At 53.8% G+C, this 26,636-nt stretch overlaps 11 protein-coding genes across 11 annotated transcripts; 8 read left to right on the top strand and 3 right to left on the bottom strand.

The window, feature by feature from the left end:
• The first annotated feature begins 319 nt into the window (after positions 1–319).
• On the top strand, positions 320–816 carry ACRALDRAFT_1064875 (uncharacterized protein). Its single transcript, XM_071017059.1, has one exon. It carries the CDS (start codon positions 447–449, stop codon positions 621–623), a length of 177 nt encoding a protein of 58 aa, XP_070874190.1. The 5' UTR covers positions 320–446; the 3' UTR covers positions 624–816.
• On the top strand, positions 320–818 carry ACRALDRAFT_1077244 (uncharacterized protein; the record flags this gene model as incomplete). The annotated part of the gene is made up of 1 exon (XM_071018619.1): positions 320–818. A coding segment is annotated over exon 1 (192 nt), but the record flags the coding sequence as incomplete, so codon positions are not given.
• A 601-nt stretch (positions 819–1,419) lies between these two features.
• Positions 1,420–3,151, top strand: ACRALDRAFT_1057824 (uncharacterized protein; the record flags this gene model as incomplete). Its single annotated transcript, XM_071015925.1, has 2 exons — positions 1,420–2,166; positions 2,243–3,151. 2 exons carry the CDS (start codon positions 1,420–1,422, stop codon positions 3,149–3,151), a joined length of 1,656 nt encoding a protein of 551 aa, XP_070874188.1.
• Positions 3,152–4,721: 1,570 nt separating this feature from the next.
• On the top strand, positions 4,722–8,379 carry ACRALDRAFT_1082685 (uncharacterized protein; the record flags this gene model as incomplete). Its single annotated transcript, XM_071019347.1, has 4 exons — positions 4,722–5,008; positions 5,087–7,133; positions 7,198–7,829; positions 7,865–8,379. Exons 1-4 carry the CDS (start codon positions 4,888–4,890, stop codon positions 8,377–8,379), a joined length of 3,315 nt encoding a protein of 1,104 aa, XP_070874187.1. The 5' UTR covers positions 4,722–4,887.
• A 656-nt stretch (positions 8,380–9,035) lies between these two features.
• ACRALDRAFT_1071714 (uncharacterized protein) lies at positions 9,036–9,995 on the top strand (the record flags this gene model as incomplete). The annotated part of the gene is made up of 2 exons (XM_071017888.1): positions 9,036–9,286; positions 9,566–9,995. 2 exons carry the CDS (start codon positions 9,036–9,038, stop codon positions 9,993–9,995), a joined length of 681 nt encoding a protein of 226 aa, XP_070874186.1.
• Positions 9,996–10,689: 694 nt separating this feature from the next.
• Positions 10,690–13,353, bottom strand: ACRALDRAFT_2107386 (uncharacterized protein; the record flags this gene model as incomplete). Its single annotated transcript, XM_071023334.1, has 5 exons — positions 10,690–11,090; positions 11,223–11,961; positions 12,040–12,532; positions 12,656–12,733; positions 12,806–13,353. Coding segments are annotated over 5 exons (2,259 nt in total), but the record flags the coding sequence as incomplete, so codon positions are not given.
• Positions 13,354–17,590: 4,237 nt separating this feature from the next.
• Positions 17,591–20,207, top strand: ACRALDRAFT_1077241 (uncharacterized protein). Its single transcript, XM_071018618.1, has 5 exons — positions 17,591–18,226; positions 18,340–18,375; positions 18,483–18,664; positions 18,754–18,847; positions 18,902–20,207. The coding sequence occupies exons 1-5, from the start codon at positions 18,197–18,199 to the stop codon at positions 19,445–19,447; spliced, it is 888 nt and encodes a 295-aa protein (XP_070874184.1). The 5' UTR covers positions 17,591–18,196; the 3' UTR covers positions 19,448–20,207.
• A 498-nt stretch (positions 20,208–20,705) lies between these two features.
• On the top strand, positions 20,706–22,219 carry ACRALDRAFT_1057820 (uncharacterized protein; the record flags this gene model as incomplete). The annotated part of the gene is made up of 2 exons (XM_071015924.1): positions 20,706–21,142; positions 21,283–22,219. 2 exons carry the CDS (start codon positions 20,706–20,708, stop codon positions 22,217–22,219), a joined length of 1,374 nt encoding a protein of 457 aa, XP_070874183.1.
• Positions 22,220–22,828: 609 nt separating this feature from the next.
• ACRALDRAFT_2028341 (uncharacterized protein) lies at positions 22,829–24,091 on the bottom strand (the record flags this gene model as incomplete). Its single annotated transcript, XM_071020524.1, has 1 exon — positions 22,829–24,091. One exon carries the CDS (start codon positions 24,089–24,091, stop codon positions 22,829–22,831), a length of 1,263 nt encoding a protein of 420 aa, XP_070874182.1.
• Positions 24,092–24,929: 838 nt separating this feature from the next.
• On the top strand, positions 24,930–26,500 carry ACRALDRAFT_1064868 (uncharacterized protein). The gene is made up of 2 exons (XM_071017058.1): positions 24,930–26,171; positions 26,243–26,500. Exon 1 carries the CDS (start codon positions 25,238–25,240, stop codon positions 26,030–26,032), a length of 795 nt encoding a protein of 264 aa, XP_070874180.1. The 5' UTR covers positions 24,930–25,237; the 3' UTR covers positions 26,033–26,171; positions 26,243–26,500.
• On the bottom strand, positions 26,143–26,390 carry ACRALDRAFT_211788 (uncharacterized protein; the record flags this gene model as incomplete). The annotated part of the gene is made up of 2 exons (XM_071023785.1): positions 26,143–26,173; positions 26,236–26,390. 2 exons carry the CDS (start codon positions 26,388–26,390, stop codon positions 26,143–26,145), a joined length of 186 nt encoding a protein of 61 aa, XP_070874181.1.
• Positions 26,501–26,636: the final 136 nt, after the last annotated feature.

Genomic DNA, 26,636 nt, shown 5'->3' with positions numbered 1-26,636 from the left:
ACCTGCTACCTCCCTTGGTGCTGACGTTGGGGCTAATTAAAACATTCCCATCAGAGGGAAAGTTCTCCTTCAATATTGTACGTTGTACCTCGTACATACAGTGCACCAGCAATCCCGAGTCTCAAGTTCCTCCCTCCCTTCCCTCCCTGCGTCCGACCAATGGCTCATTCAAGCCTCTTTTGAGATGCCGTTTTTATCAAGAATGTTTATCTGGCAATTCCCCCGAGAACTGTCCTCCATGACATTCTACCTCCGTACTCGCATTTGCTATAAGTATCTGCAACTCCCGCCCCCGAATGGCCATGTACTTCCGTATTCACGGAGTACTTACTCATAGTCCTCGGCGACAACTCCAAGTAGCGGTATTTTCAACGTCTTGCTGAGTACTCCCTCCTTCCATCGAACATGTCTGGGGCTCATTGACTTTTGTCGCGCAAAATAAAACAATGGCAGCGACTCCGCATTCTATAGGTACCTACATCCAAGTATTCTCTCTTGAATTTGCACCGTCCTTGAACTCTCATGTTCGTACGCGCCTGTTACAGGGAACCTTGTTCCCATCTACTCACAGCTCCGCCCAGATCGACCTGTATTGCTTGCTCGGAGGCACTGCTATCATGTGATCATGTGTATGTCATATATTGAGTTTAGGCCACCTTTAATAATCGCGAAACCACAGGCATTGTTAAAGGTTGCTCCGGACCTAGCTGGGGTCGCTTTTGTGGCATCGTTTCCCACTTTTAAGGCCCGCAATACTGCGTGCGCGTTCTTACGAAGTAAACCCATGTCGGTACCAATGCCAACAACTGTCACCTCAAGACTTCCTCTACACTACATCGGCTGTTTAAACCCGCATCCATCCTTAGTGTCGTCGATGACTATCCCGTTTGCATCAAGGGTTTCTCGAATAGGACTTCTACGTAATTAGGTGCTAGCTGCCGGCTTCTGTCGGTTAGGGGGGAGGGAGTTAGGTACTATACATAAGTACCGCAGACTGTATGTCGTACTTCGTACACTGTACCCCAAAACTCGTCCCGCTCTTCCCCCAAATACTCCATAGTTCTTTCGAAGACCACCTCCGACCGTTCTCGCTGCTCTTCCGCACGAATCCTCTTCGATGCCTTCTCCGGTCACAGAATTTATCGTCAATCCGGTCATCCGACAAGGCCAGCGGTTGCCCGACCAAATCCCCCCTGATTGGGACCACTCTACCACCCACTATCGCTCTCACCCGCAGAACACTGAGGAGCGTCGGAACCAGCAGCATGTGACTGGAGCCCCGCAACCTTCAGGGTCCCGTGGTGCAACCCAAACGACAACGCCCACGGTGTATTACTCCGCCCCGACATCTCGACCGACATCGCCATTCTTCCAGGTGCTCGCACCGACTCCGAACAAACAGGAAACTCGGCCGAACCCATGGAGAATCCAACCAAGCCATCACCTCGGCTGCCTGAAGATGACGGCATGGGCACTTTGCGGAAGCGCCTTCTCGCCCTCCAGGCTGAAGATCTCCCCGCCGTCGACATGGCCCGCTGCATGCATCAGATGATGTTGGAGAGTTATCATCGGTCGCAGCAGACGACGCCAGCTCCACGCCCGACAAGCCCGCCCATCACCATACCTTCTTCGGACAGCCTCAACAGCTCCCCAACCACCGCCAAAGCCTGGAAGCAAGCCATCCCCGTCAGCGCGCTCGAGTCGCTCAAGTTCTGGCAACACCCGCAAGGCGACGCCCCGAGTTCCGAGCAGTTCGTTCTGACGGCCGAGGATGTGAAGCCGACCTTTGCGACCGTAAAGGGAGGTCCTAAAGACACCTCACCCGAGGCGGAGCAGGAACGGCCTCTTGGCTGCAGCCACTACCGCCGCAACGTCAAACTACAGTGCTCGACCTGTGGGAAATGGTACACTTGCCGCTTCTGTCACGATGCCGCCGAGGATCACAGCCTGATCCGGAAAGATACCAAGAACATGCTCTGCATGCTCTGTGCCTACCCGCAGAAAGCCGGCGATGCCTGCATCAACTGCGGCGTGGGCACGGCTCGCTATTATTGCAACGTCTGCAAGTTGTGGGACGACCATCCGGACAAGAACATATACCACTGCAACGACTGCGGCATCTGTCGGCGTGGGATGGGCCTGGGCAAAGACTTTTTCCATTGCAAGGTATGGTGTCCCCCTCTCCCGTCTTGATTACTTCCTTCCCGTCATCTTCTCGGGTCATGCCGCTAAGACTATATAGAAATGCTGCGCATGCATCTCGATATCGATTCAAGCCTCCCATAAATGCATCGAGCGATCCACGGACTGCGACTGTCCCATCTGCGGGGAGTACATGTTCACCTCTCCCAATCCAGTCGTATTCATGGTCTGCGGCCACAGCATCCACTCGAAATGCTACAACGAACATATGAAACGGTCATACAAGTGCCCGATCTGTAACAAGAGCTTGCTTAATATGGAGAGCTACTTCCGACGCCTCGATCTAGACATTCAAAGTCAGCCGATGCCTGCCGAGTTCCGGTCTACTTCGGCCACCATCCTGTGCAATGACTGCAGCGGCAAGAGTACCGTGCCTTACCACTGGTTGGGCCTCAAGTGCGCCATTTGCCGCTCGTACAACACGGCAGAGATACGGATAAACGGCGACAACGGCAGCGGGAGCGGCTCTTCGGTCGGGCCGAGTACATCTCCAGACCAAGCATCGCGGGCGTCGCAGGACGCCCAGGGCGCCACAGGATCAGAGCAATCACAAGTCGTGTCCGAAGATACCGCCTCCGGGGCAATCGCGACGGGACAATCAGCGAGGAGGCGACATTCGAGTCACACGGGTCCCGGCATGGGGATTCCGGGAGCAAGACTGGTACTCCCAGACCGTCTGGCCAGGTCAGCGTCCCCTCCACCCGCCCCGGGCCTGGGGATGAGGTCATCAGTTACGGCATTCAGTGTCGTGGTTGAGGATTATGAAGATGACACGGATGAGGACATGCTAGGCCTCTGGGGCCATCGCTTCCATGATTCGTCGTCCGACGGGGCAGAGTCTCTATCCGATGAAGCGGAGAACGAAGGGGACGAAGACAACGAGGAGGACGACTATGACGAAGACGAAGATGATGATGACAACGAAATTGTTCTTATTGGGCATCGATAAGGCTGAGATATCTATGTTTTTGGCGATGATTGCGCGTTCTATTGGTTATTTTATTTTGCGGCGTTGGATCGGGTAAGGACATTCAGGGAGGGTAAGGTAGTTGTTATTTGGCGGCGATGTACGGCGCTTCTGGATTGTCATTACACACTTGTTATAGTTTGGACGCAGGACTAGATTCGTTAGTCGGGCTTAACGGTAAGGACAAAGCAACGGAGAAGGGTCAGATACTTGCGGTGTTCGTTCTCGTCTTTGGTTGTGTACTTTTGCCAGTGGAATGGAGATGGACGGATGGCCGAATGTTTGGGGCCATAGTATGAATTTCAAACTGACCTAACAGTCTTGGGTTTCCGTATCTCGTTAAATGGTGGCCATCTATCTGATGAAAGCCGACCGCATCCACCCACCCTGGCTCACGACTTCCCTCCCTGTCACTTGGAAACCTGACACTGACTGCCCTGTAGACCAGATATTGGTGGCGAGCAACAGAGTTTGTGCATCCGTATATGAGGTGTCGATATCGCTCGGACTCTTTCTTTTGGGGCCCAGACGAGACCGAAGGAGGAATCCAAGTAACGCCAAGCATGGGTTACGCCTGAGCCTAGCGCCTGCGCGTCCTCATATCCAGCTCCGTCTCCTGAGCCTCTTTCCTCAGCTCCTTGATGGCGGTCTACGACGAGCGTAAGTATGAGCAACAAAAGGGTGGATGACGGGGGGAACAAGCGACGATTGAGACCCCACAAGACGAGGCCACAACCGGGGGGAGCGAGAGCTTGCTTACTGCGAGGGCCTCGGGGCTGACTCCATTCTCGATCATGGAAATACAGATGGAGAGAGTGCGGCGGTCAAGGTGGCAGTTCTGTTGCTTTGGGTTAGGATGTTTCGCCCTCTATATCCCTATTCACGGTTTCCTGGATGCAGGCGAGTTGGAGTTGGAGACTAACTAGAATGGTTGATATTTCATGAAGAATATCAACCGCCTGTTGGGCCGCAGCCTGTTTCTCTTTCTTCTCATCTGCCGAGGGTGGCATATTGCTTCATCTTATTGTGGACAGTCTCAAGGCTCATGTCCCTTGAGCTAGAGGCGTTGATAAGGTTGGTAGGTGCACGGTGTAATATACATCCAATGGTACGGAGTACTTGCCTATGCGCATACTAAGCTCGCCGTGGACATGGGTTGTACCTTCCCTTTGTACGGATACCTACCTACCTACGGTACCTAAGGTAGCCCTTGATCGCCTTTCTTTTCTGATTAGATAAGAACATGTCTAGAAGGCACTCGTTGCGGTCATCCCCATCTTATATTTTTTTTTTCCTCTGTTCCCGTCCGCTGCCTTTTGCAACCCCATGCAAAGAAATGAGGACGAGATTGGCCGACGAATCCGGATATTTGACGAGCTCTCCTACTACAGGCGCATTGGGAGCTTTGCCAGTATAATGGGAAAATCAACGTCTCTCGTGGTCCAACTTTGATATCCGTTGCTTCGCCAGCTTCACCTGTAGAGCGACTGCCTATACTCTTTGGATTTCATATAAATCCAAGGTCACCATTCAGCCAAGACCCTTTATAAGGATCACGTCAACTCGCCTTAGCTCAGCGATTTTACCAATCCTCAGGCCGCTCTGAAACTGAGCTTCTTGAACAATGAGACGGCGTCTCCTCTCGCTCTACGGCATGATTAGGAAGACACCGCAGTCACCTTGTTCGGCCGTTCAGCTATCAACCACAACCCGGCCTCATGGCCGGCGTTCAAGATGAGGGCGACCGCATCTACGGTCCTCCCCGAGTCGCTCTTATACCCCGCCAAGAGCCTGCGTCCGGGCTACCTGCGCTGCATGCCAGTCGAAATACCGCCCATGGTAAGTAAGCCAATCTGAATCATGCTGCAAATTGCGGACATGGGTCAAGTGCCCAAGCAAGCTGACATGAGGTGTTAGTTCTTCATTTCCACGTGGTTGGCCATTCGGAGACGTGGTGCCCGGCTACTGCAACTGTCCCACAAGATCCCGTCAGTTGGGAGGAAGAAAGACAGCACAAACGTTGGATTCATGGCACCTACCCCGAGGCCGTCGCCGTCGCGTCGGAGCTGTTATCCGACCTTGTGGTTGAGACTGGTGGCGGACGGCCGTTCTCAGCTCGGCCACTCCTTGCAATCGGTCAGATGACGGATTTGACAGACCCTAAGCGCCCGCGTTCCAAGCCAGTACTTGCTGTTGCGACCGGACAGTCCGGCGAGGACCTTCGTCTGGTTGCCCTTAACTATGCCAATTGGAACCGCGATGGCGACGAGTCTCCTGCGATGCGCCTTCTCCACCCGATGCAGGACGACATGGGGGATGCGGCCTCTTGGGCACAGGATGATAGTCCTATCTCCCAGGTCAAGGTCGGCCTTGATTTGGCTAGACTTGAACCCTCCAGATATGTTATTGTCCAGAAACAACTTTCAACAACCGTTCTCAGGCCCCAATACCGAAGGGTGCCTGTCTCTGGAATATCTTCCAGCAACAGCAACACCAGTGACCTCGACCGACCATCTCGTATCGATCCCAGACCGGTTCTGTCTCTCTCCTACCAGGACACGGGCGGTAGTCCGCATTCGGATGTTGCATTCCGGCCCCGCTCAGAAGAAAGCCCGGAAATGCTTGCCATAGTCGATGAGCGAGGTTACTGGAGCGTCTGGGAAATGCAGGGGAAAGCTGCGACCATCGGCCGTCCTGATCTCACCGCCGAACTCACATTCTGCGGCCGAATACACGCCGGTGTTCTCGAGGACCTCCCAACCCACCCAGACTCTCCCATTCCGGCGGGGTACCACGGTGTCCTCTGGGTGGGATCTTCTGGGCCCGACTGGAACCATTGGGATGCGCCGTTGATTCATCCGCAAGGCACACATGACGAGGAAGCCCAGGACGAGGGGTTTGGATGGTCTTCGTCGGCACCCATGCTACTTGTCTGGAACCGTACCAGCCTCGAGTGGATCGACCTCCGCTACCCGAACCGCCCTCCGGAACGTGGCCCGCAAGTACTGAAGACGCGACGAGATGCCATTCAGGATGTTCAGTCAAACCCTGCCAACCAGAGGCAGGTGTTTGTCCTCACTGGCTCGGACCTCATCTGTATCGAACTAGTTCCCACCCGAGATGCCAGCAGCAACTTGAGCAAGCCAACCGTCTTACTATCATGCGCTCACTTACGAGGTACAGGTGACGGCAGCAGCCATCTCAGAATTCGAGCGCACCACGCTAGGCCTTCACTCGGCCACAACGCCAGCGTTGTCTGCCTTTACTCCGACAGCAGCCCTGACGTTGACATATTCACGTTTAGTGCCTGCAGTGAAACAGGCCACTCTCGGTTTCAATACCACACACTCACAGTGCCCCAGCCTAGCCGCAACACCACCGTGGATAGTATCCCGCCTTTGCAGACACTCAGCCTAGCTCCAGCCCTCGTCGATTTCACTGGTGTACAGTCGGGCGGTCCAGGGGCGGCGCAGCCCGATCAGCATGACCATTTTTGGCAACTACTTTTCCTTCGCGAGGATTTGAGTCTAAGGTGCTGTACGGTTGTTGCGACTACGTCTGGCACCAATGGCGATACCATTCCTAATGTCAGCCGGGAAGTAGCCGACGGCCAAGCCAAGCGACTGCGCGGCAAGCGGAGAATGGATTTCCTCCAGCATCACGCAGAGACCTTTGTTATATCCGATGCTTTCGGAGACATGGACGACTTAGTTTGGACCGGCGGAGCGTCGACACATGATTCAGCGCTCCAAGGCGGAGATATGAGTCGCTCGCGGCGATGGCCTCGGGGTCATGTCGAGGGAGTTGATCTCCTGATGTCGCGCGTGTTGGTTTCAATAGACTCCCTGGCCCTGGAAAGCGAGCATAACCGTGCCAGCGGGACTATCCCAGGGCTCGAATCTGTCAAGGATATGCTACAAAGCCATCTTGCTGACAACGAGGGGCAGCTGCCACTTCGAAGACTGTAAGTTTTCTCCTTGATGAACCGTGACAAACATGCATGAGTACAAGAAGCTCACTGGGAACAGCCGAGACTACGGGGTCGTGTTTGAGGCACCGCCGGTTACTGGGGCGGGCGAGGCAGATTGGGATGCCCAGCTGCGCTCCCTTCAATCCGTTTCTGACAGACGCGTAGTCACCCAGGCGATCCTCCCACGCTTATTCGACATTGAATTGGGCGATGATACGTCGATTGGGGAGTTGCGTCGTCAATGTGAACATTTATGGCCTATCCCGGGGAGCTCGCCGCCCGACCGTCTTTCGAGAGAACTAGCGCTATCAGAAGCATCCGAGGCTATGTTGAGGTCCTCGTACGGCGTCTCGGTCTTCAGCTTGGACGAGTCCCGCGAGATGGAAGGACCGCCGTCGTGGGTTCCAGTACCGAGGGAGGCACCGAAGCCACAGAGCCAGTTGGAGTCCTCGCAGCAAACGGGCTATCTCACGCCTCGTGCAACCAAATCACTATCCCCGGCGCCATCATCTCAGGCATCCCAGGCGGTGGCTTCTTCAGCACCTTCAGCCCCACGTCCATCGTCCCAGGATAGCCAGGGACATGATGCTCTGGAGCGACTCAGCATGCTTGCTGATCGGGTCAACACGACCAAGCAACTTCCAGGACGGCCGAGCCCCGTGCTGTCGTACTGGCCGTCGGAGGAGCGTGGTGTGACGACGGAAGGGTATCGATCCTCGGTCCAGACAGCGTCAACTCTTCGTGTGGAGGAGGCGCTCAGCAGGACTCGACGATCGGAGTCGCGTCGGCTCCAGAGGCGGGTGCGGAGGGCAGAGAACTTGCCGCCGCACGGATCAACGATGGGCATCGCCTCGTCATCGCAGCACGTGCCGGCTTCCTCGCAATTGACGGCACCAGTCATCGCTCCCCCGTCGTCATCGCAACTGATCCTCCCTATCCTTCCACCGCCGGCTGCGCCACAACAGATACACACTCAGGGGCAACCGTTCCTATCGTCTTTGCAGATGCGTCCGTCGTCGCAGTTTTCTCAGTTTCCAGGGGAGGTCATGTCCCAGCCAGTTCCGGGACAGCACGGGCGGAGGCTGCAACAGCAGAAGAAGAAGCCAAAGAGGAGAGTGGGATTTTAGGAAGTGTCAGGTTTGGGGGAGTGGGAGACGAGGCTTTTGGCATCATTGTCATTATGAACCTCATGGAGTGTTTCTTGATGTACTTTTGGGATATTGGGAGTCAACGGCGCTAGAAGATACCCAGGGACTAAAGGACGAGTTACCTACTACCCAAGTATTGGGAAGATACCTAGACATGTTAATTCAATAATTCAGTTGAAGGTTCGAGAATCGGGGTGTTCAATACTTGTGCGTGAACATGCTGTACTTGGAGTAGTTATCTGTGTTTTGGTATTGCCCAAGTGATGGTACCTGCCTACCTGCCCGTGTTACCTTGCTTTACTTGCTTGTTTGTCGATTCCACCGAGGCACTCGAGCAATCAATTAATTGGAAGGCACAAAAAGCCAGCATGACAAACAGAAGTCAGTTGTATTTACTACCTAGGTCCAAGGTAGTCATATGAAACTACCTACTGAGTATGTAGTCAAGGTACTAGTCGTACTCGTACCGTACCGTACATATACGCACCCCGCTACCCCACCATGTCTTCTACTCAACAGAAACTCTCCGTCACTTCAACCATCACCAAACTAAGACCGCTACAAGAGGACGACGGCAAGACGATAGATAGGCACTTAAAACGGTCGGCGATTCAACTCTGCACTGACATAACCGGCGTCATCCTAATAATCTATCATCCTCGGCGGAAGAAGAGCATTGGTTCCCTCGAGCAACATAGGTTATTATAACAAGAGATTCACTGGTAACCCGCGACTGCATTACCTAAAAATGTCCCACTGTCACGACGAGCACAGTCATGGCCACGGCGACCATGACCATGATCATGACCACTCGGATGACATCACCCCGGCTCTGCAACACTCTCTGTACCAGCAGATCAGTTTTGACGAGATCATTACGCTCAACGAGGCCATACCGGACAGTGGAAAAGCCATTGTCAAGAAGACGTGGATGGAGCGCATGGACAATTCACCTGAACTGGAGAGTGATGCGGATGAACAGATTTTGATGAATGTCCCGTGAGTCACTTCTTTTTATTTCTCTTCTTTTTCCGCTATACTGTAAATTTATTCATCTACAAGGATCGTGGCTGTGGACATGCTCGATGTCCGTTGGGCATGTCTACAATCACTCCCCTTCTCACTACAGCATCCGCTTAGGTGTCTCCTTGCCTGAATCATCAACATGACATCCTATTCCGATAACTTACCTAGCCTCGGCGACCATGGCAACCTAGTTCTCTTTACTACATCTAATTTAGTCTGCACGAAGCTAACGACATGAATCTCCTCCCACAGGTTCACAGCCCAGGTAAAGCTCCACGCCATCCTCCTCCGGACTTCCGCCTCTCCATCTGCCCCGAAGACCCTCAGACTCTTCCAGAACAGGGACGACATCGACTTCTCCACCGCCGAGGACGCCGAGCCGGCCCAGACCTTCGAGCTCTCCCAGACATCCGACCTCCAAGAGATCCCCGTCCGGCGTGCTCTCTTCGCCAAGGTGCGACGCCTGTCCCTCTTCTTCCCGGACAACTTCAGCGACGGCGACGAGGACGTCACCCGCATCGCCTACGTCGGCTTCAAGGGCGAGTGGACCGCCCTCGGCCGCGCCCCGGCGCAGATCATTTACGAGGCCGCCGCGCGTCCGACCGATCACGCCGTGAAGGGCACCAACGTCAACCAGCTCGGTAGCAGTATCGGAGGACCGGGAGGCGGGCATGGCATGTGATTACCCGAAGGGGTGGGGGGTGTAGAAGGGGCAACTGGAGGAGTCGGCGTAGGGGCAGATGCTCTTGGGAGTGGCTGAACTGTCTGTCTGATCTCACCTTTGCACATCTCAGCGAGCCGCACGGATTAGAGGTATTTTTACATGGCCATGTAAAGCAACGGTGGCCAGAAATCAGGGCAATGGCTCAATATAATTCTATTGTCTAAGTTCGCTGTGCTTATTGCGAGCTGCTGCCTCAAACTGAGGCACAAATGAGGCACGAAAGCAGAATAGAGGAGCACCAACTTGTTTAGTTGGTGTGTATTATGTCATTGAACCTCCCAGGAGTCTCACGCCCCGTCTCGTATTCGTCCGAGAGTCATGTACAAGCTGAGCGAAGGGATTACCCCTTATCTCTAGATCTTATCTCTAGATCTTTAGTCTGAATGCCATCAACAAATTCTTCGCAGCTGGAGTGTATTCGAATGCCCTGTCGCATCTCCATCTCCATTCCCTTCAGCCCATTCGAATGGGCGGACATGCATGTACACTACTCGTCTACCCAGAGAGAGTAAAAATCAAAAGAAAAGAAAAGATAAATGCCGATGCCGATGCCCCATGATAACTATTCGAGGCCCCATGTCGCCATCTATATGTGGTTGCAGCAGAAAAGAGTGGTTTGCGTCTAAATTCTGGTCCCGGACATGCATGGTATTCAAACTCGATCGCGCTCGCCGTCCTCGGCGTCCTCACCCCTGTCACCTTGTTGGTCAACCGGGGCGTATCTGCCTCCGCCGGTGGTGCTATTCCCCCGGGTGCGGCCGACTACCCTCGAGATCCAGCCGCTAATGGTGCTACTCGCGTCGCCTTCATTGGGGCTTTGCAACTTGCCGTCAACCGAGCCAACATGGGGAGGATCGAGTGATAGTCCGGGAATTGAGCTCATGGTGCCCACCGCACGGCCGCGATAGTCGGACATGGTTGGTGAGCCTGCTTGCATAAGAGATCCTGTCTCGCCGTGAATTGATGGCGTACCCGCGATGGTGCTAGCATCGCCGAAGAGGGAGTCCATGTCTTCGAGTCGGACGCCACGGGTCTCGGGGTAGATGAAGTAAACTAAAATCCGAGTCAGCGCATCGTCGTCACACCACCAATGGTTCATGATATCAGACTAAGAACGGGGCGGGACTTTGGGAATGCGAGGAGAAAAAAGCATAAGGGAAGGGGAAGAGGGTAGGGGGAACCTACCAACTACAAAACTGGTCGCACAGAAGAAAGCGTGTATCAAGTACAGTCGCCACTCGATCCATTCCTGCAAGACGGGCGTCATCTCGCCGACGAGCCAGTTGAATGCCCAGTTTGTGGCCGTGGACAAACTCGCGCCCTTGGATCGGATACTGAGCGGGAGAATCTCTGGTGGGTACAGCCAGGGAATGGGGCCCCACGAGTATCCAAACGAAGCGTTGTAGATCATAACGAAGACCACAACCATCGTAGGCGTCGTCTTGATGTCAAGGTAAAGGAAGTACGATATGAGTGAGAGGGAGACGGTCATAAGCACAGCGCCACTCAGCAGGATGGGGCGCCGTCCCCACCGATCCACCAGATACCAGGGAGGAATGGTCGACAGGAAGTATGTGATTCCGTTGATGCCGGTCATGAGGACGGCGTCATGACCCACCCAGCCGGCCGACTCGAAGACGTAGGGAGCATAGTACGAAATGACGTTGATGCCGTTGAGCTGGGCGAGACCCTGCGCCGACATGGCGATGAAGACGCGCGTGCCGTACCGGCGGAACATCTCGGTGTAGGACCGCTCGCCTTCCTGTCGCTGGAGCAGGACGTCCATCTTGATGTCGCGGAACTCTTCCCGTGCCCTCGGGTTGTGGATGTCGCCTTTACCATAGAGGTTGGCGATTACGATAATGCCCTCTTCATCCCGGTCGGTATCTAGGAGCCATCTGAAACGAAGAGTCAGCAGGAGGTACTATTGTGGAGGAGTGGTGATTTTTTTTTTCTCTTTTCTTTTCTTTTTTTTTTCCCCCGCTTCTTGCTTGGGGAGGACATCAACTTGCCTTGGAGACTCTACAATGACCAGGCTGCCGAGACCGAGAAGAGCACCCATCACGCACTGCATGAAGAGAGGGATGCGCCACGACATGTTGCTCTCGATAAAACCGCAGAAATAATCCACCCAGACCGAGGTGGCGTAGCCGATGATGTTACCGGAAAACTCGATACAGGCAAGCTTGCCACGGTTGTGGGGGGGAGAAATCTCCGACTGGTACACAGGCACGATAGTAGACAAGGCACCGACACCAAGGCCGGCAACGAAGCGCCCGAGCATCAGTATGGGCATGCCGTTGGTGAAAGTCTGCAATGCGCCGCCGATGAAAAATATGATGGAGCCGTACAGAATGGTCCGTGTTCTGCCGATAACGTCGCCGACACGACCAACTACAAGAGACGAGATGAATGCGCCAACCTCTAGAATAGCCACCATGGTGCCAATGCTGGCCCTGGAAGGTTGGTCGAGATAGTCATTGAAGTAGGGCCCACTAACAGGAGAAGCGGTTCAAAGTCAGCAATCACTCCGGTCAGTCGATAACATAGCGAGGCAGTGTTGGGAAAGGTGGGACAAAGAAGGTCAAGGACGGGAGGCGACATGTAGGACAACGTACGTGATAATGCCTGACATGACACCCTGGTCATAGCCAAACAGGAAGACACCTAGAGACACGAATATACTGGTAAAGTATCTGGATTTTGTCAGTTTCCAACCCCGTCCAGAAATATATCATAGGGCCTGTCGGTTCGAGAGAAAGACTCACATCAGGGGCTTCCCTGTAAGGCCATGGAAGGAGCGTCCACCCGTCATGATGAATCCGAGAATCCGCTCAGTTCGACTAGGGGGTCTTGGGGTAATTTGGGGCACCTCGATAGCTTCCTTGTCGATGGTACCGGACCAGGCCGGGGAGCGGTAGTCCGAGGGTGGTTGGATGCGGACCTTTTTCTGTTTGTGTTTGGGATGTCGTCGTCCTAACCCGGCAAGGAGTCCGTCATCGACGCCTTCGGAGTCGTGGGACAGGTGATACCGGAGAGGGTCCTCGTCGGCAAGCTGTTCGGCGATGTCCCCTGTATCAGTCCAGGAAGAATCGGAGCCCGAGTCTGGGGAAGGACGTCGGTCGGAGTTGTCGTGGTCGTGGCCGTGTCGTGGATAAGACGCGGGGTTAGAGCTGACGGGCCGGGTCGTAGTGGTCGGAAGCAATGACGTCGCCTGTTCATCCAGGTCCGGACGGGAGGGAAGTGTTCGGAGAGGGATATTAGAAGGGAGACGGGAATCCTTTGAGGGAGGAATATTGGGCGGTGATGGAGCTGATTAGCAGCAGCTCCCTTCCGCGAAAGACTGGGTGGAGGGGTTGGGTAGGGGTGGGATGGAGTTGTATATAGGTGAACGGGTGGGTGAATCAATCAGGGTCTCTGGAAAGAACCGGCATCTGGTAGACGGGTTAGTCAAGTGTCAGTCGTCACTCGTTCAACAACTCCAGTTCCTTCGGCTCTGTTTGGTGCGGACCGGTGCTGGTGGAGGGAGGGTGGTGGGGCCCCGGGAACAAGGGGCTAAACCAAAAGGACAGGCTGGAGAAGAGGAAAAGGCACGCGAGTGGGTTCTCCAGAAAGCATCCAGGAGAACTGGATTTGGTCACAGCTGTGAGCCTGTCCGGGCACTGTCCTGGATACTGTGGAACTCCCTCTAAAATGCCAGCGTGAAGCCAACCTTTCGGTTTTCTAACCATGTCCCGAAGACAGGGCACAGTCTGGGGGTGGGGGTTGTTGCTTTGGCGAAAATGATGTAAGGGAAGGGATAGGTGTCAGTCAATGTAGTGTACATGGACTTGCTGGGCAGTACAATGTACGTTGTACTGGTAGGCGGCTGAAGCGCGTGTTTTGGGCCCTTGATGCAGTACCATCGTACAGTGAGAAAGAAAACGTGAGACAATCAAAACGCCCACCCAGCAACCAAAAGTCCACTTGTCAAGTGCGGTGCGGGACTACCGCACGCTCCCACGTTCCCGCACCCTGCTGACCAATTGTTTCTCGTGAGTCCCTCTAAAAGGAGGTCCCTTCTTCTGTCGGGGGGGGGGGGAAACTGAGCCACCTGAACAACTGAAGTGCAAGGCAACTTGCCATAAACGATTATCTTGACTGCAGCGAGGGCGCCCAGCTGACCAAATGCCAACGCTGGGAAGTGAACCTTGGCGGCCTTGTCGCGCTTCATGGACCCCGCGCCGCAAGCTCCAGAGAATCCACTTCACCAGCGCTGTCCTTCTGCATGATGGAAAAGGGATTCGCGACGCGCCAATGAATGGTAGGAAATAAGCCCGTAGCGTTCAACTGCAGTCTGGTAGCTGCCTGGCGAAGACGAATGCACGTTCTTGGCCCAGGTTGACCGCAGCGACCGTCTATGCAACATGAAACGGTATGGAACATACGGATAAACAAACGGAGAGGTGGAAATGAAATCGTCACTCACTGATGACGTTGGCGACACTGAAGCGACGGACAGCCAAAGCCAATTCGGAAAAGAAGGGATACTGGGGCCGTTCACGTGTCACGGCGTGGAGGGTGTCCGATCAATTTATCAAGAGAGAGGCAGGACGTGTTGGACAGAATGAAAACGAGTTCGTGAGTTTTCTTGGGTTCGAACTGAACCAGAACAATGAAATGGTTGTAAAAAAAAAAACAAGAAACGAAAATGAATTGGGAGAATTCTGTCCTCAACAAACTGATCGACCAGAGATGAGGGATGTCTATCTCCCCTGATTATTTCTCCCACTGTGCTTCCTACCATCTCATTGGTATTGAGAGGGTCCCCTTCAGGGGAGTGGCCGGGAGCGGCCCATCTCATTCGGTCACAGAAACCTTAGCCACAGCCTACTCCGTACAGAGTGGTTACGGTCGCATACGGACAATGCACACACTGTGTTCGGGGTGGAAAAACTCCGAGACCCGGTGCTAGACGCTTTTCGGCCGTTGACGCAGACGAGCCGAGACGGGCGCAGGGCCAGGGGTAATTTCCTCCTCCCAGCCTCAGTATTACATCTGCATCTTTACCACAGTGCCAGCCACTGCCTCCATCTTCCAGGGCGGACAAGGACCCCTGATTTTAGCCTCACACGTGACGCCATAAGATGACTCGTTTTGTGGGGAGGACGACTCGTCCGCGTACGGATATAATCGCCTCCGGAGTGTAGGTGTCAGGATATCGGCCAGGCGGTGAGCCGTTGCTTTTCTCCGCCTTTAGCGATTGTCCCTACAACACTACGTCATTGCCTCTGTCTCACCGGAACATGGCTTGCCTCACGGGCGCTGCTGAATATACATAGTACAGTAGTGTAGGGCAGAATTCGAAGTAGAAATCAGGTATTGGCGCCAGACTGGAGCCTGCCAAGCATCAGAAACAAGTGACGGCAGTATGGATATGTTTCTCCTTTGTGATGAGACAGGGCGTATCACGTGCAGACGGAGCTTTATTGACAGAAAGTGCGGGTTCTTGCTAGGATCGGGACCAAACCCCACGGAGAAAGGGTTGGTCGGTCTTAAGCAGGCGCCGGGGACCATTCACCTCCGCTTGAGGAAAGCTCCGTGGGGATGGGCCGCCTCAAGGACTGATATTACATGTACCTGTGCATTATATTTGGGCAAGCTCACGTTGGACTGATACCTTTGGCCTGCGAGATGCGGTCGTGATCTGACTAGCCCCTGCCAGTTTCGATTGCCGCATCGTCTAAACTGATCATCTGCACCGGTCAACAGATACATATATACGTGTCTGCTCTGCGCCGACCCATGTGCGGCTCCCTCGTGGCTGGCTTTTGATATGTGAACCCCTAACTACTTGTCAGAATCGTTTTGCATCCCAGCTGCACCTTGCGATGATAGGACGAGATGCGAAGCATGGCTGAGATTCGGCGGCAGGTTGTTATGGCACAAGGCACCGGGCCGGAGGACTTTAACACCCAATATCGTCCTGATCATGTCAACTAGTTAACTACCTGGCAAAGTGAAACCGGCAGTGGTGATATGGCCCGTTGCGAAACCTTGTTTGCGAAGTCTACCATCTTCAGAGATTGGGTGTACGTTCTGACAGGTCTTTTCCAAGATCAATTTGCTCTTTTCTCTGAGTGGCAAAGCATCAACTGAGCTGGTCGTTCAAGTTGGACAGACGGAGCGACGCGACATTAAGACGGGGTAACGGTCACGGCCAAGCCGACGGAGTCGAGTCACGGAGTGGCGAATGCGGGGAACAAGGGGGCGGGGCGTGAGGCGGTGCGCGCCAAGGACTGTTCATGTCACGTGATCTATCTCGATAGGACAAAAGGCGAACTCTGTCAGCTGTAAGCTTCAACATCACATGTTCGAATTACACGTGCGATAAGACGATACAACAATGGAGAAAGACATAGTTGCGGGTTGGCGATAGAGAAATACTAGAGACCAAGATCAGAATTCCAAGAAGTATTCGTACGTTTGATAGATTGACTGAACAACCATGGTCGCGTTGAAACAATCCTCGCGGCTTTGTCGTGTGCATGTAAACACGGCCCGAGTATGTAACAGCAATGGCGAGAGACCGAAGTTCGAGTGCAGCACCCATCAGCCTAGTGTACAATCATATCACCGGAGAGGATGTTGAAATGCATCTCAGATTAAGCTGAGACTCGGTAAGGTCGATTTTTGGCAAACTCGTAGTTGCTTTTTAGGAATGCCTGGTAATGCATTGAAAAAGCCACTGACTTAGGCATTCCTTTTTCCTATTAAGGCGATCAGGCAAGGTGAGGACCACCATATTTTCGATTCTAAAGAGCAGAACGGCATTCGTCTTATGCGTTCTCCTCGAATGAGGAATATGATGCGAGTAGGAAAAAGATGACAATAGTACGATATGGTGGTGCGTGTGTGTACGTTGTATGTTCATTATCTGCACAGCTGAACTCTTGTATGCTGTAAAGATACCTTCCTTACCTTACCTACCTATAATGCCCTCAGTAATACCTAGGTTGGCATAATTCAAAACACGCACAATGCATGTGTGCATATCGCATTAAACCACCCTGGTCCAACTGACCGAGGGCCATGAGGTGCAAGCCGGGCTGACATCAACACCAATTTACTAAGAACGTTGTCAAGCGCAAACAACCCAGAATTGAAGCAACATTTCGTTGTTGAGCTTCCGAAGACGACCAAATTGATTTAGCGATTCATCGCGTGCTGCCCGTGAAGGCTGGTATTTAATTAGTGTACAGAGAGAGTACCAGGTTTGGATACACAACAAGATCTAAAGCGCGAGATACAACGTACAGTTGCAATGAGATGCCGACAGGCGACAGACATCAGACCAGGGGTCTTTGCCATACGCAAGCGTCGAAGGCGGCCGGGGGTTGGAACTAATCTCCAATGCACCTAGGGGTGCCAGCCAATCGCGAGCACCTTTTCCTCTAGCGGTAGTCTTGGCGGGCATCAGATCAAGTACCTCGCTACCCAGAAGAAACCCCCCGGATCCAGTCGGAACGTCGTTCCTGTCAGCTCATTGGGTTACGGGTAATTAGTTTGAACTTCAGATTGTTATTACCCAGGCTCCTTCTGCTGACTCCCGCCTGTGCAGTCCCCCCGGCCGTTTTTTCCTGCTGCTTCTGTTCTTCTGTTTTCCCTCCTTCGTTACCGTATCAACCATCACAACCTCGCGACGATAATTTTCAAGAGTCGCTTGGCAAGTAGTCGGCTTGAAGAGTCGAATGGTGCGACCTGCGACAGACGTCAAGACGAGGCATCTGGACAAGAAAACGAAGGCTCAGCACGGAGGGAGGGAAAAAAACGCGAGGCGCACCGGCGAATCGGTCCACACCCTAATTTCCCAGCCACCCAGAAGACCCGACCAACTCGACACACGCTCTCACGTACCTTTTGCTCGCAAACGATTGCGCCTCGTCTATCGTCAAAAGACTGCAGAGAGTGCATAGGAAAAGAAAGGGAAATAGCGAAACGGCAACACCACCGTTCTCCGAAACAAAGCCGCCCTACACTCTCATTCGATCGAGGCGGCATAGTCGCCCAGAACCAATTGGTGCGACACAATCGCTGTTCTTTTCTTTCCTGCCTCAGCGACCGACGAAACGCTTGCCAATTAGCAGCGACGCCTTCGCTGCATTCCAACATCGACCACAATGGGGTCGACGGAATTTGGCAACTTCAACGTAAGAGCCATGGCGCTACTATGCAGAAGCAGCCCTGCTGCCGACCCTGCGCTTTTTGTCAACATGAGTCTCATGGATCTTGGGCTGTCGACTAACCGCCGCTTTTTGCACAGAAATTTTGTCGAGATTCGACGCTGCCAGTCTGCAATGTGAGTCTGGCCCTGTCGTATTTGCTGTGCCCGATTCGGAGCCACATCCTCTCTGCAAGGTCTCATCAGTGACTGAATTGGCCGACTCCTGACGACGTTCCATACAGGTGCTTTCCAGTAGCCACGACCAGCAAGGGCCATGGGGTGGCTGCGAGCTCACGGGCATCCCTTTGCCCAATGATCGAAAACTCGGCAACCTAGGTTCCATCATTTTGGCCGCCTTCGCCATCTTGACCAGCATATACCTTCTGTGGAAGTCGGACAGGAAGAGGGCAGCTGTTGGTAGAAGGTAATGTCGCAGTCCGTGGTTGCGCTGGGTTTCGCGCCCAAACCGCCCCCAACTGCTGATTCGCAGCCCTATTAACACGACTGGGACAGGGAAATGCAATTGTTCCTCGCAGGATACATTATCATATCGATAGCCGAAGTGTTCACCGTGGGAGAATTTCCCTTGTCCGACACTGTCCGCATTGTGCGTTGTTGTTCTTCCGACTCTCGAGTGACCGGCAGCTGACCTTTCTACCAGGCCTTCACCGGCATCCACATTGGCATGATCATTGCGACGACCTGGATTCTCATGCTCAACGCCATCGTGGGTTACCAAATCGTCGACGACGGCACCCCGCTCTCACTGGGTCTGATGCTGCTTTCAGCCGCCGTTCTCCTGGGCGGTACGCTTTATATTACCCTCGATACCGGCTTCGGCTGGACCGGCTACTGGGACTCGAGCTGGGAATTGCCCAACCGCAACATCGCCCTGTACGTGCTGTACCAGCTCGCCCCTCTCGTCTTCCTCGTCGCCTTCTTTGTCCTCGAGGCAATTTTGGTCCTTCGTATTCTGGGCGAGACGAGACCAATGATCTACCTGACCGCCGCGCTCCTTCTGTTCGCCATCGGCCAGATCTTCAACTACGTTGTCAGCAGCCATATCTGCAAGGGGACCAACGGTGCCATTGACGGCTCTCTCTTCCAGACTCTGTTCACCCTCTTGTCCGTCGTCATGGTCTGGGTATTCTGGTCCAGCATCACCGAGGATGACTGGCCGATGCCGGTCGGCAGCACATACCCTTGAAGCGGCCTCACCTTATAAGGGACAGCTAGAGAGGACCGAGATGAAAGAGCTGCTTCAAGTTGCTTATGTTGGTGGGTGAAGATTTTAATGGCAATAATTTGGCGTTCATATGCCCGGACCAGACGTGGGGTCTCTGTCCGGTTTGGTCATACACGAAAGAACATGGCCGTATTCTTTTCATCGGCTTCCCATGATTTCGATATTCTCGGAGTCTGACCACGGATGGGCGGCCTTCTTTTTTTTTCGATACGCTCCTTGAGCTTGGACTCGTCGAAACGATCCGTCGGACGACATGCAGTGATTTACGGGTGCCACGAACGATACGAAAGTGCGACGGCAGCACACGACACTGTTCCTAAGCGTGCTAGGACATACGAGCTGGCCTCGTCTCTCGTGCACCCTGTCCCGTCTTCCTCGCAGTCTGCTCCGAGATTAGCAAGTTGGAAGACGGCAGACAACTGGCTGTCCTGCGGCTGCAGAGACGTTTCTGTCTAGCACCACATTATCGTGCAGTAGTGGCTGATGTAAAAGAGGACAAAAAGAAGCAAAGAATGGAGGAAGGACGGAGGCAAACATGTTGGAGGCCATTTTTTCCCCCTCATTCCCGGTCTGTTGTAAGACCATTTTGTGGCGGTTTGCTCGTCTCTTATTTTGTATATTGAGTGAGCTTAGTCAGGCCGTGTGGCATCGTAGTTTATACCCCAGAGGAAGCGTGTAATGCAAGAACACTTTATATTTCGTGTATCTGAAGATACAACAGGACTCGGTGGTAATTATTTTGCTTGATGTTGCAGACGAGTTCTCCAAATGGTCTCGGGTGCGTGGGGATAAGCTATTGATATCTATTACGTAGCCTCCGATTGGCAGTTTCATACCAGGTAGCTTGGTACCTGCGCAAGGCTGTATAACCTTTAGTTGCTATTCTGGTTTCCATCTAGCCTCGTCCTACCCTATTTCCATAACAGAACCATCTTGCTCAAACCAGGTAATTTGCTCACCGTTTGCTCGGGCCGAAACTATCTTTCGACCTATAGATTCGTCTCCCAATCTTTTCAACCTTGCGGAGCCATTTCCACGCACCGCCTAGTGGCCTGCCATGTCCGACTCTGATGGCGACTATGTGGGTGACGATCTTTCAGACGACGAGCTCCTCGATCACCAGGTCAGCGACGATGGCAAAGATGGCACCAATGCACGGTCCTCCGCATCGCGAGGCGGGCGGAAGCAGCGCCGAGACCGGAAAAAAGGCGGGCGCTCCATGGCATGGGAAGCCGTAAAGCGGAGCTGGGAGGAGGTTGTCGAGGGCGATGATGGCAGCCTGACCGTTGGCGAGCGTCTCGAGGCTGAGAAGCGCAGGCGGTTGCTGCGGGATACAACGCCGCTCCAGCGCGGCATCATACGGCACCTCATGCTCGTGCTGGACATGTCCTTCGCCATGGCGGAGAAGGACCTGCTGCCCACGCGGCATCGCCTGACTTGGAAGTTTGCACGCGAGTTCGTGAGGGCATACTTTGAGCAGAACCCCATCTCGCAAATGGGAATAATTGGTATGCGGGATGGTATTGCCGTGCGGATCAGCGATATGAGCGGCGACCCTACCGAGCACCTGGAACACCTCAAAAAGTGGGAGGATATGGACCCGCAGGGGAACCCGAGCTTGCAAAATGCTTTGGAGATGTGCCGCGGGGCTCTCTTGTAAGGCGATCCTCTTCTATTTACTCCATCTGTTCTACCGAATACTGAATGGAGAGGGTGCCCTCTCCCGCTTTTCACCTTCCTGCCACCGTTTATCTCGTTGCGTATGGCTTTACTAACCGCGAACTCTTGATTTATAGTCATGCTCCATCTCACGGCACACGTGAGGTTCTTATCATCTACGGCGCCCTCCTCTCGAGTGATCCTGGCGATATACGCGACACCATATCCAACCTGATAGTAGACCGCATCCGAGTCACCATCGTTGGCCTTGCTGCGCAGGTCGCTATCTGCGAAGAGATCTGCTCCAAGACGAATGCCGGCGACGAGACCCAATATAACGTGGCTATAGACGAAGTCCATTTTCGAGAGTTGTTTCTCCGCACGACGACACCACCAGTCACGCGCACACAGGCCCATAGTACGGCTTCAGTGCTGATGATGGGATTTCCTTCTCGCACCCTTGCGCCAGCCGATGCTGTAGTATACTGTGCCTGCCATAACCTGCCCACTCGCGAAGGATACTCGTGCACTCGCTGCCTCACTCGGGTCTGCCGTCTGCCTGCTGAGTGCCCTGGCTGTGGTTTGACGCTTATCTTCTCCACACACCTGGCCCGGTCATATCACCACCTCTTCCCGCTACGCAACTGGGTTGAGGTGCCGTGGACCGAGGCGCGAAAGTCCAAGGCCTGCTACTCCTGTCTGGCGCCGTTCCCCGATCCGCCGAGACGAAGAAAAGACAAGGATATAGATAAAGGGGGCGGAACGGACGGACCGACTGCAGAGGAGAAAGAGGCAGGTGGTAGGGGAGGAGAAAATGAGCAAGATGGGGGGGATCAGGCGGAAGCGAAAACCACGGAACTGCCAGGCGTTAGCGAAAGCGGGCGGTACGCATGCGAAGTATGCAGCAACCACTTCTGCATCGACTGCGACGTATTTGCCCACGAGGTAATTCATAATTGTCCTGGGTGTCAAAGTGATATAAGGGGCCAGCAAGGCAAGACAGAGGCCGAGAACAATGGCACAACTGAGACGAATGGACATCACACGAATGGTGCCATGGAGGTAGACTCATGAAACAAATACATTGCTACGGCTACGCCTGTGGTGAGATTGGACATCATGTCCATGGATAGATCGATTCAATTTTGGGCGAGCGTTGGGTAACACGCCATCTTCTCTAGAACAACGGACGGGGAGTATGCATTAGCTCGCTCATTATATTGCGACGGCGCCATATTGGGTTTTTCTTTGGCCAGAGAGGGGTTTACAACCACAGGATATGAGGGTGGACGGGATAGCAGGTCAATTTGGCTATGTACCAACAGAGTGCTTCCCCTGATATACCGAGTATATATGTCTGTAACATGTAACAATCATCACCACACGACACGCCAAACATCTCTGTCCCCCTTGGGGAGGGAATTTCACCATCTCAGCAGTATTATCACATAGCTAAGTGGCATGCATTCATTCATTTCGTTGTCAGCCCACCAGGTGCCAGGAATGAATTAATTTTGGCAATACCCCATGGGACTGCTTTATACTCCAGCGTCGCTTCCCATCGTCCACCCATCAGCCAAGAGATCGTCAGTCTATTGAGGAGTTCGAGTCCTCTCTAGGGTCATCATTGCATCGAAGAATAAGACATAGTCGCCCGCGACGTCGTCCGGTCGATCTGTAAGCCTACAGATTGCCCCGGTCGGCTTGCTCTCTTTCGATTGCCTCGAAGAGGCTCTTGAAGTTACCAGCGCCGAAGCCTTCAAAGTTGTTGCGCTGGATAATCTCTATGAAGACGGTGGGGCGGTCCACGAGCGGCTTGGTGAATAGCTGGAGAAGGTAACCACCCTCGTCGTAGTCAATGAGAATGTTGAGGCGCTCGATGGTGTCGAGGTCCTCCTTGAGCGCCCAGCGTCGGGTCTCGGTCTTGAGACGATGGCGCATCGTCTCGTAGTAGGTGCTAGGGACGGAGATGAACTCGACGCCGCGGGCCCGCATGGCGGAGACGGTGGAGATGATGTCTTGGGTCAGGAGGGCAATGTGCTGGACCCCCGGGCCCGAGTTGAAAACGACATACTCCTCAATCTGGGACCGCTTCTTGCCCGGTGCGGGCTCGTTGATGGGCATCTTGACTAGGTTGTTGGGGGACGCCATGACGATGGAGTTGAGGGCAGAAAATTCTGTGCAGATCTGCGAGTCGTCGACCGACCAGAAGCGGTGGAAAGACAGGCAACGCTCGTAGAAGGCGCAAGCGTCCACCATCTCGTTCCACGATTGGTTGCCGACACAGTGGTCGATGCGGGCAAGCGGTACGCTGGGTAGAAGTACGGTCGAGGGTGGTGGTTTGGCGACGCGGAAGCCGGGGAGGAAAGGCCCGTTGTACGATCCGGCGGCTCGGGAGATGAGGGTATGGGTAGTGTCGCCGTACGTGCGGATCACAGCGGTCAGGACATCGCCATACTTGTCGTCACGGAGCATGGTAGGGCTCTGAACAGCAACAGCGCCAGCCGCGACAGCCTGCTCGTAGACGGCCTCGACATTGTCCACCTCGAACGCGACGTCCTTTACTGCGTCGCCGTGCTTCTCGAGGTGGGCGTGAACCTCAGCTAGGAGGGCACGGTCACTCTTCGAGATGGGTTCATCCTCGGGTAGATGGATGTGGGAACGAACAGGTGAGGTAAAGACGAAGCGAACGCCGTCATTGGCGACAACATAGGAGGTGATGTAGCGGCTTCCGGTCTCAAGTCCCTTGTAGGCAATCGTCTTGAAGCCGAAGAGGGTGTTATAATAGGACGCCGCCTGCTTCGCGTTGCCTACCCACCATGTTACGTGGTCATAACCTCGGAAGTTGGGCGGTGGCTGCTGGACAGCAAGGCCATTGCTGATCTGTGTTGACGCCGGGTAGGCGTTGGACTGGGGGACAGTGTCTGTGATGGCAGAAGGGGACATTGACACTCAGCAGTGGACGAATAAGACGCGTACTCTTGCTGGTTGATAAAAGTATTGATTATAGCAAGGTCTGCAGAAGTAAGAAGGCAGTTGACAGACACGACGACAGATTCTTAAGTGGGAACGGGAACCGAAAGGATGGTAGGAAGAGGAGGAAGAGCCCTTAAGTACTTAAAGCGGATGGCAGTCATGAGGCTGGGACAACCGGACAGGCCCTGTGACTCCCGAGACACATATAGACTTTCGGCTTCTGGCAGAGACGCGGCTCCAGTGACGAGTTACTCGCGGGATAAGGCCAGGAGACTTCACCTCGTACAGTTTTGTAAGCATTGCGCGTTTCCACATCATTGGGACCGGCATCTGTTGCGCCTTGAACGTGGGTCTCAGGGAGGGGGGCGATGCGGGATTCCTCCGTTTCGTTGGTTTCCCTTGATCAGCAAGTAGTGTACTGGTTGCCGCCCGAATGTCCATGACGAGGCTCTTGGTTCCTCAACCACATTAAGGTATTGCCGAAGGAAGGAGAGGAGGGTGGGCGGCGGCGGCTCAGGTCGTCTAAGGCGCTGATGTGGTTGATCTCGGTCGTTGACTTCGGACGCGGAAAGAGGCCGATGAATTTTCCTGATACTTGAGCCGAGTTAAGCCGCCGCTGGCCGGACCGCGTAGTCTCGAGACGCCCACCGCATAGTGTCGGGTTCCACAACCACCACACGCCGAAGCAATCGAGTAATGAATCTGAATGCTACCTGGCCAGAGACGTGTGTGCGCGACCAAATCCTGTGGGAGCCTCGGTCAATGACGTGAGACTTGCAAGCCCCGGAAACGCTAAGGGCTGACGAGGCGTAGCCCGAGCAATACTGGCTTGTACGTGTAGTACTCCGTAGACAATATATCAATGAATATATTCGCATGTGGCCGCTCAACGGTAGGCAGGACAAAAGGAACGTGATTTGGCAGAAAACATCCAATATATCTTATGATCCCATACTTGTCAGCAGTCGTTTTCACACATTCAGAACGATTCAAAACGGCCACCCATTCGTCATCTTGTTTAGTTAGCATTTGTTGAGCCTGCGACCAAAGGACGGAGCACAAGTCCAAAAGACAACGGTCGACTCTTTACCAAAGCCCCCCTCTGGCATCACCGAAATGGCGACCGTGTCCCTGACCCGAAATGACCTCTGTGTCCTCGAGAAAATCAAGGATCCCGACTTTGATCCGTCGGCCAGTGTCTTGCTCGATCCATCCCTACCTCGGGATCCCCATATCATCGATACGTCGGTGTACGAGCGTGTTAGCCAGAGGGAACGTGAAATTATCCTGTCCATGCAACGACTGGAACTCCAGTTGGCGGGACTCAAACCACAAACCGTCTCCGAGCCGGTGCAGGAATATCAGCGCCTCGTATCCCAACTGAATGACTTGATCGCCGAATACCCCAACTATGCCAGTGCGCGGAATAATCGGGCCCAAGCACTGAGACGACTCTATGGCGACACGCTGCTACTGGGTGGTCATGCGGAAGATGCCGATCGGCTAATCCAGAACCCAGATACGGCCGAGAAGTGCCGAATGGCGCTTGTAACTCTGCAAGATCTCGAGACATCCATCTCTCTTCTGTCGCCAAAAATGGCGTTTGCCGCCATCACCCCCCAAGCGGCCAAGACCCTCTCTCTCGCCTACACCCAGCGGGCAGCTATTTACCATACGACTGGAAAGCACATCGGTGAAGGAAGGGGGTCGCTCCAAGGGGGAAGAAGGGAATCGAAGTGGAGCAAACTGGACTTTGAGGAGGCGGCTTCCCGGGACTTTGCCATGGGTGGGAGGTATGGAAATGACATCGCGAAAGGGTTGGCCGTGAGTACCAACCCCACAGCTAAGCTTTGTGGGCAAATGGTGCGCGAGGCGATGAAGAAGGAGTATGGTCCGGCATACGGAAACTGATCTGTCGAGTATAGTTACAAAGGCGAATGGTTCCTAGGTTCGTGGCCTGGGTCGCCGAAGGTCCGTCCTGTTTTGTGGTAGAAGAAGCGTATTCTATCGTGTCTAGAAACTTAGGACGCATTGAAGAGCTTGCCCAGCCGCCTGCGCCCAAATATACGTGTTAATATACGGATCAAATACTACGCTTTATCGAACGAGAACACAATACATGCCTCTTTCCTGCCTCGACTGTCTCCCGCGTTGTTAACCCTTTGTCTTTCCCTTCCCGATTGATGCGGACAGCAGCAGCACTAAGGCCAATGGCCACGGCGAAAATAGGATCGGCAACCCGAGAGACGATGTACGCCGGAGTGGACATGGTTGCGTAGAATGCCTCCGTGGCTAGTTATTTGTTGAAATGATTTGGTGGTGAATCCAGCTACGTTGTATGCTTGTTGTCGCTTTGGCCCACTGTCGAGGTCAATTGAGAGAATGTAATAATAATACTAATAATAAATCAAAGAAGGGCCTCCACTGGAACGAACCCAGCATTCAAACGGACCCCGATGATGTGATTGGCCTTTCCGCCCCATTATTATGACACGTGACTGATCACCTGCTTTAG

This window comes from Sodiomyces alcalophilus (genome assembly GCF_042370955.1).
Source record: "Sodiomyces alcalophilus JCM 7366 unplaced genomic scaffold ACRALscaffold_5, whole genome shotgun sequence".
Lineage (NCBI taxonomy): Eukaryota > Fungi > Ascomycota > Sordariomycetes > Glomerellales > Plectosphaerellaceae > Sodiomyces > Sodiomyces alcalophilus.
The sequence above is the reverse complement of the archived record's forward strand: the minus strand, read 5'-3'. Positions and strand labels throughout refer to the sequence as shown.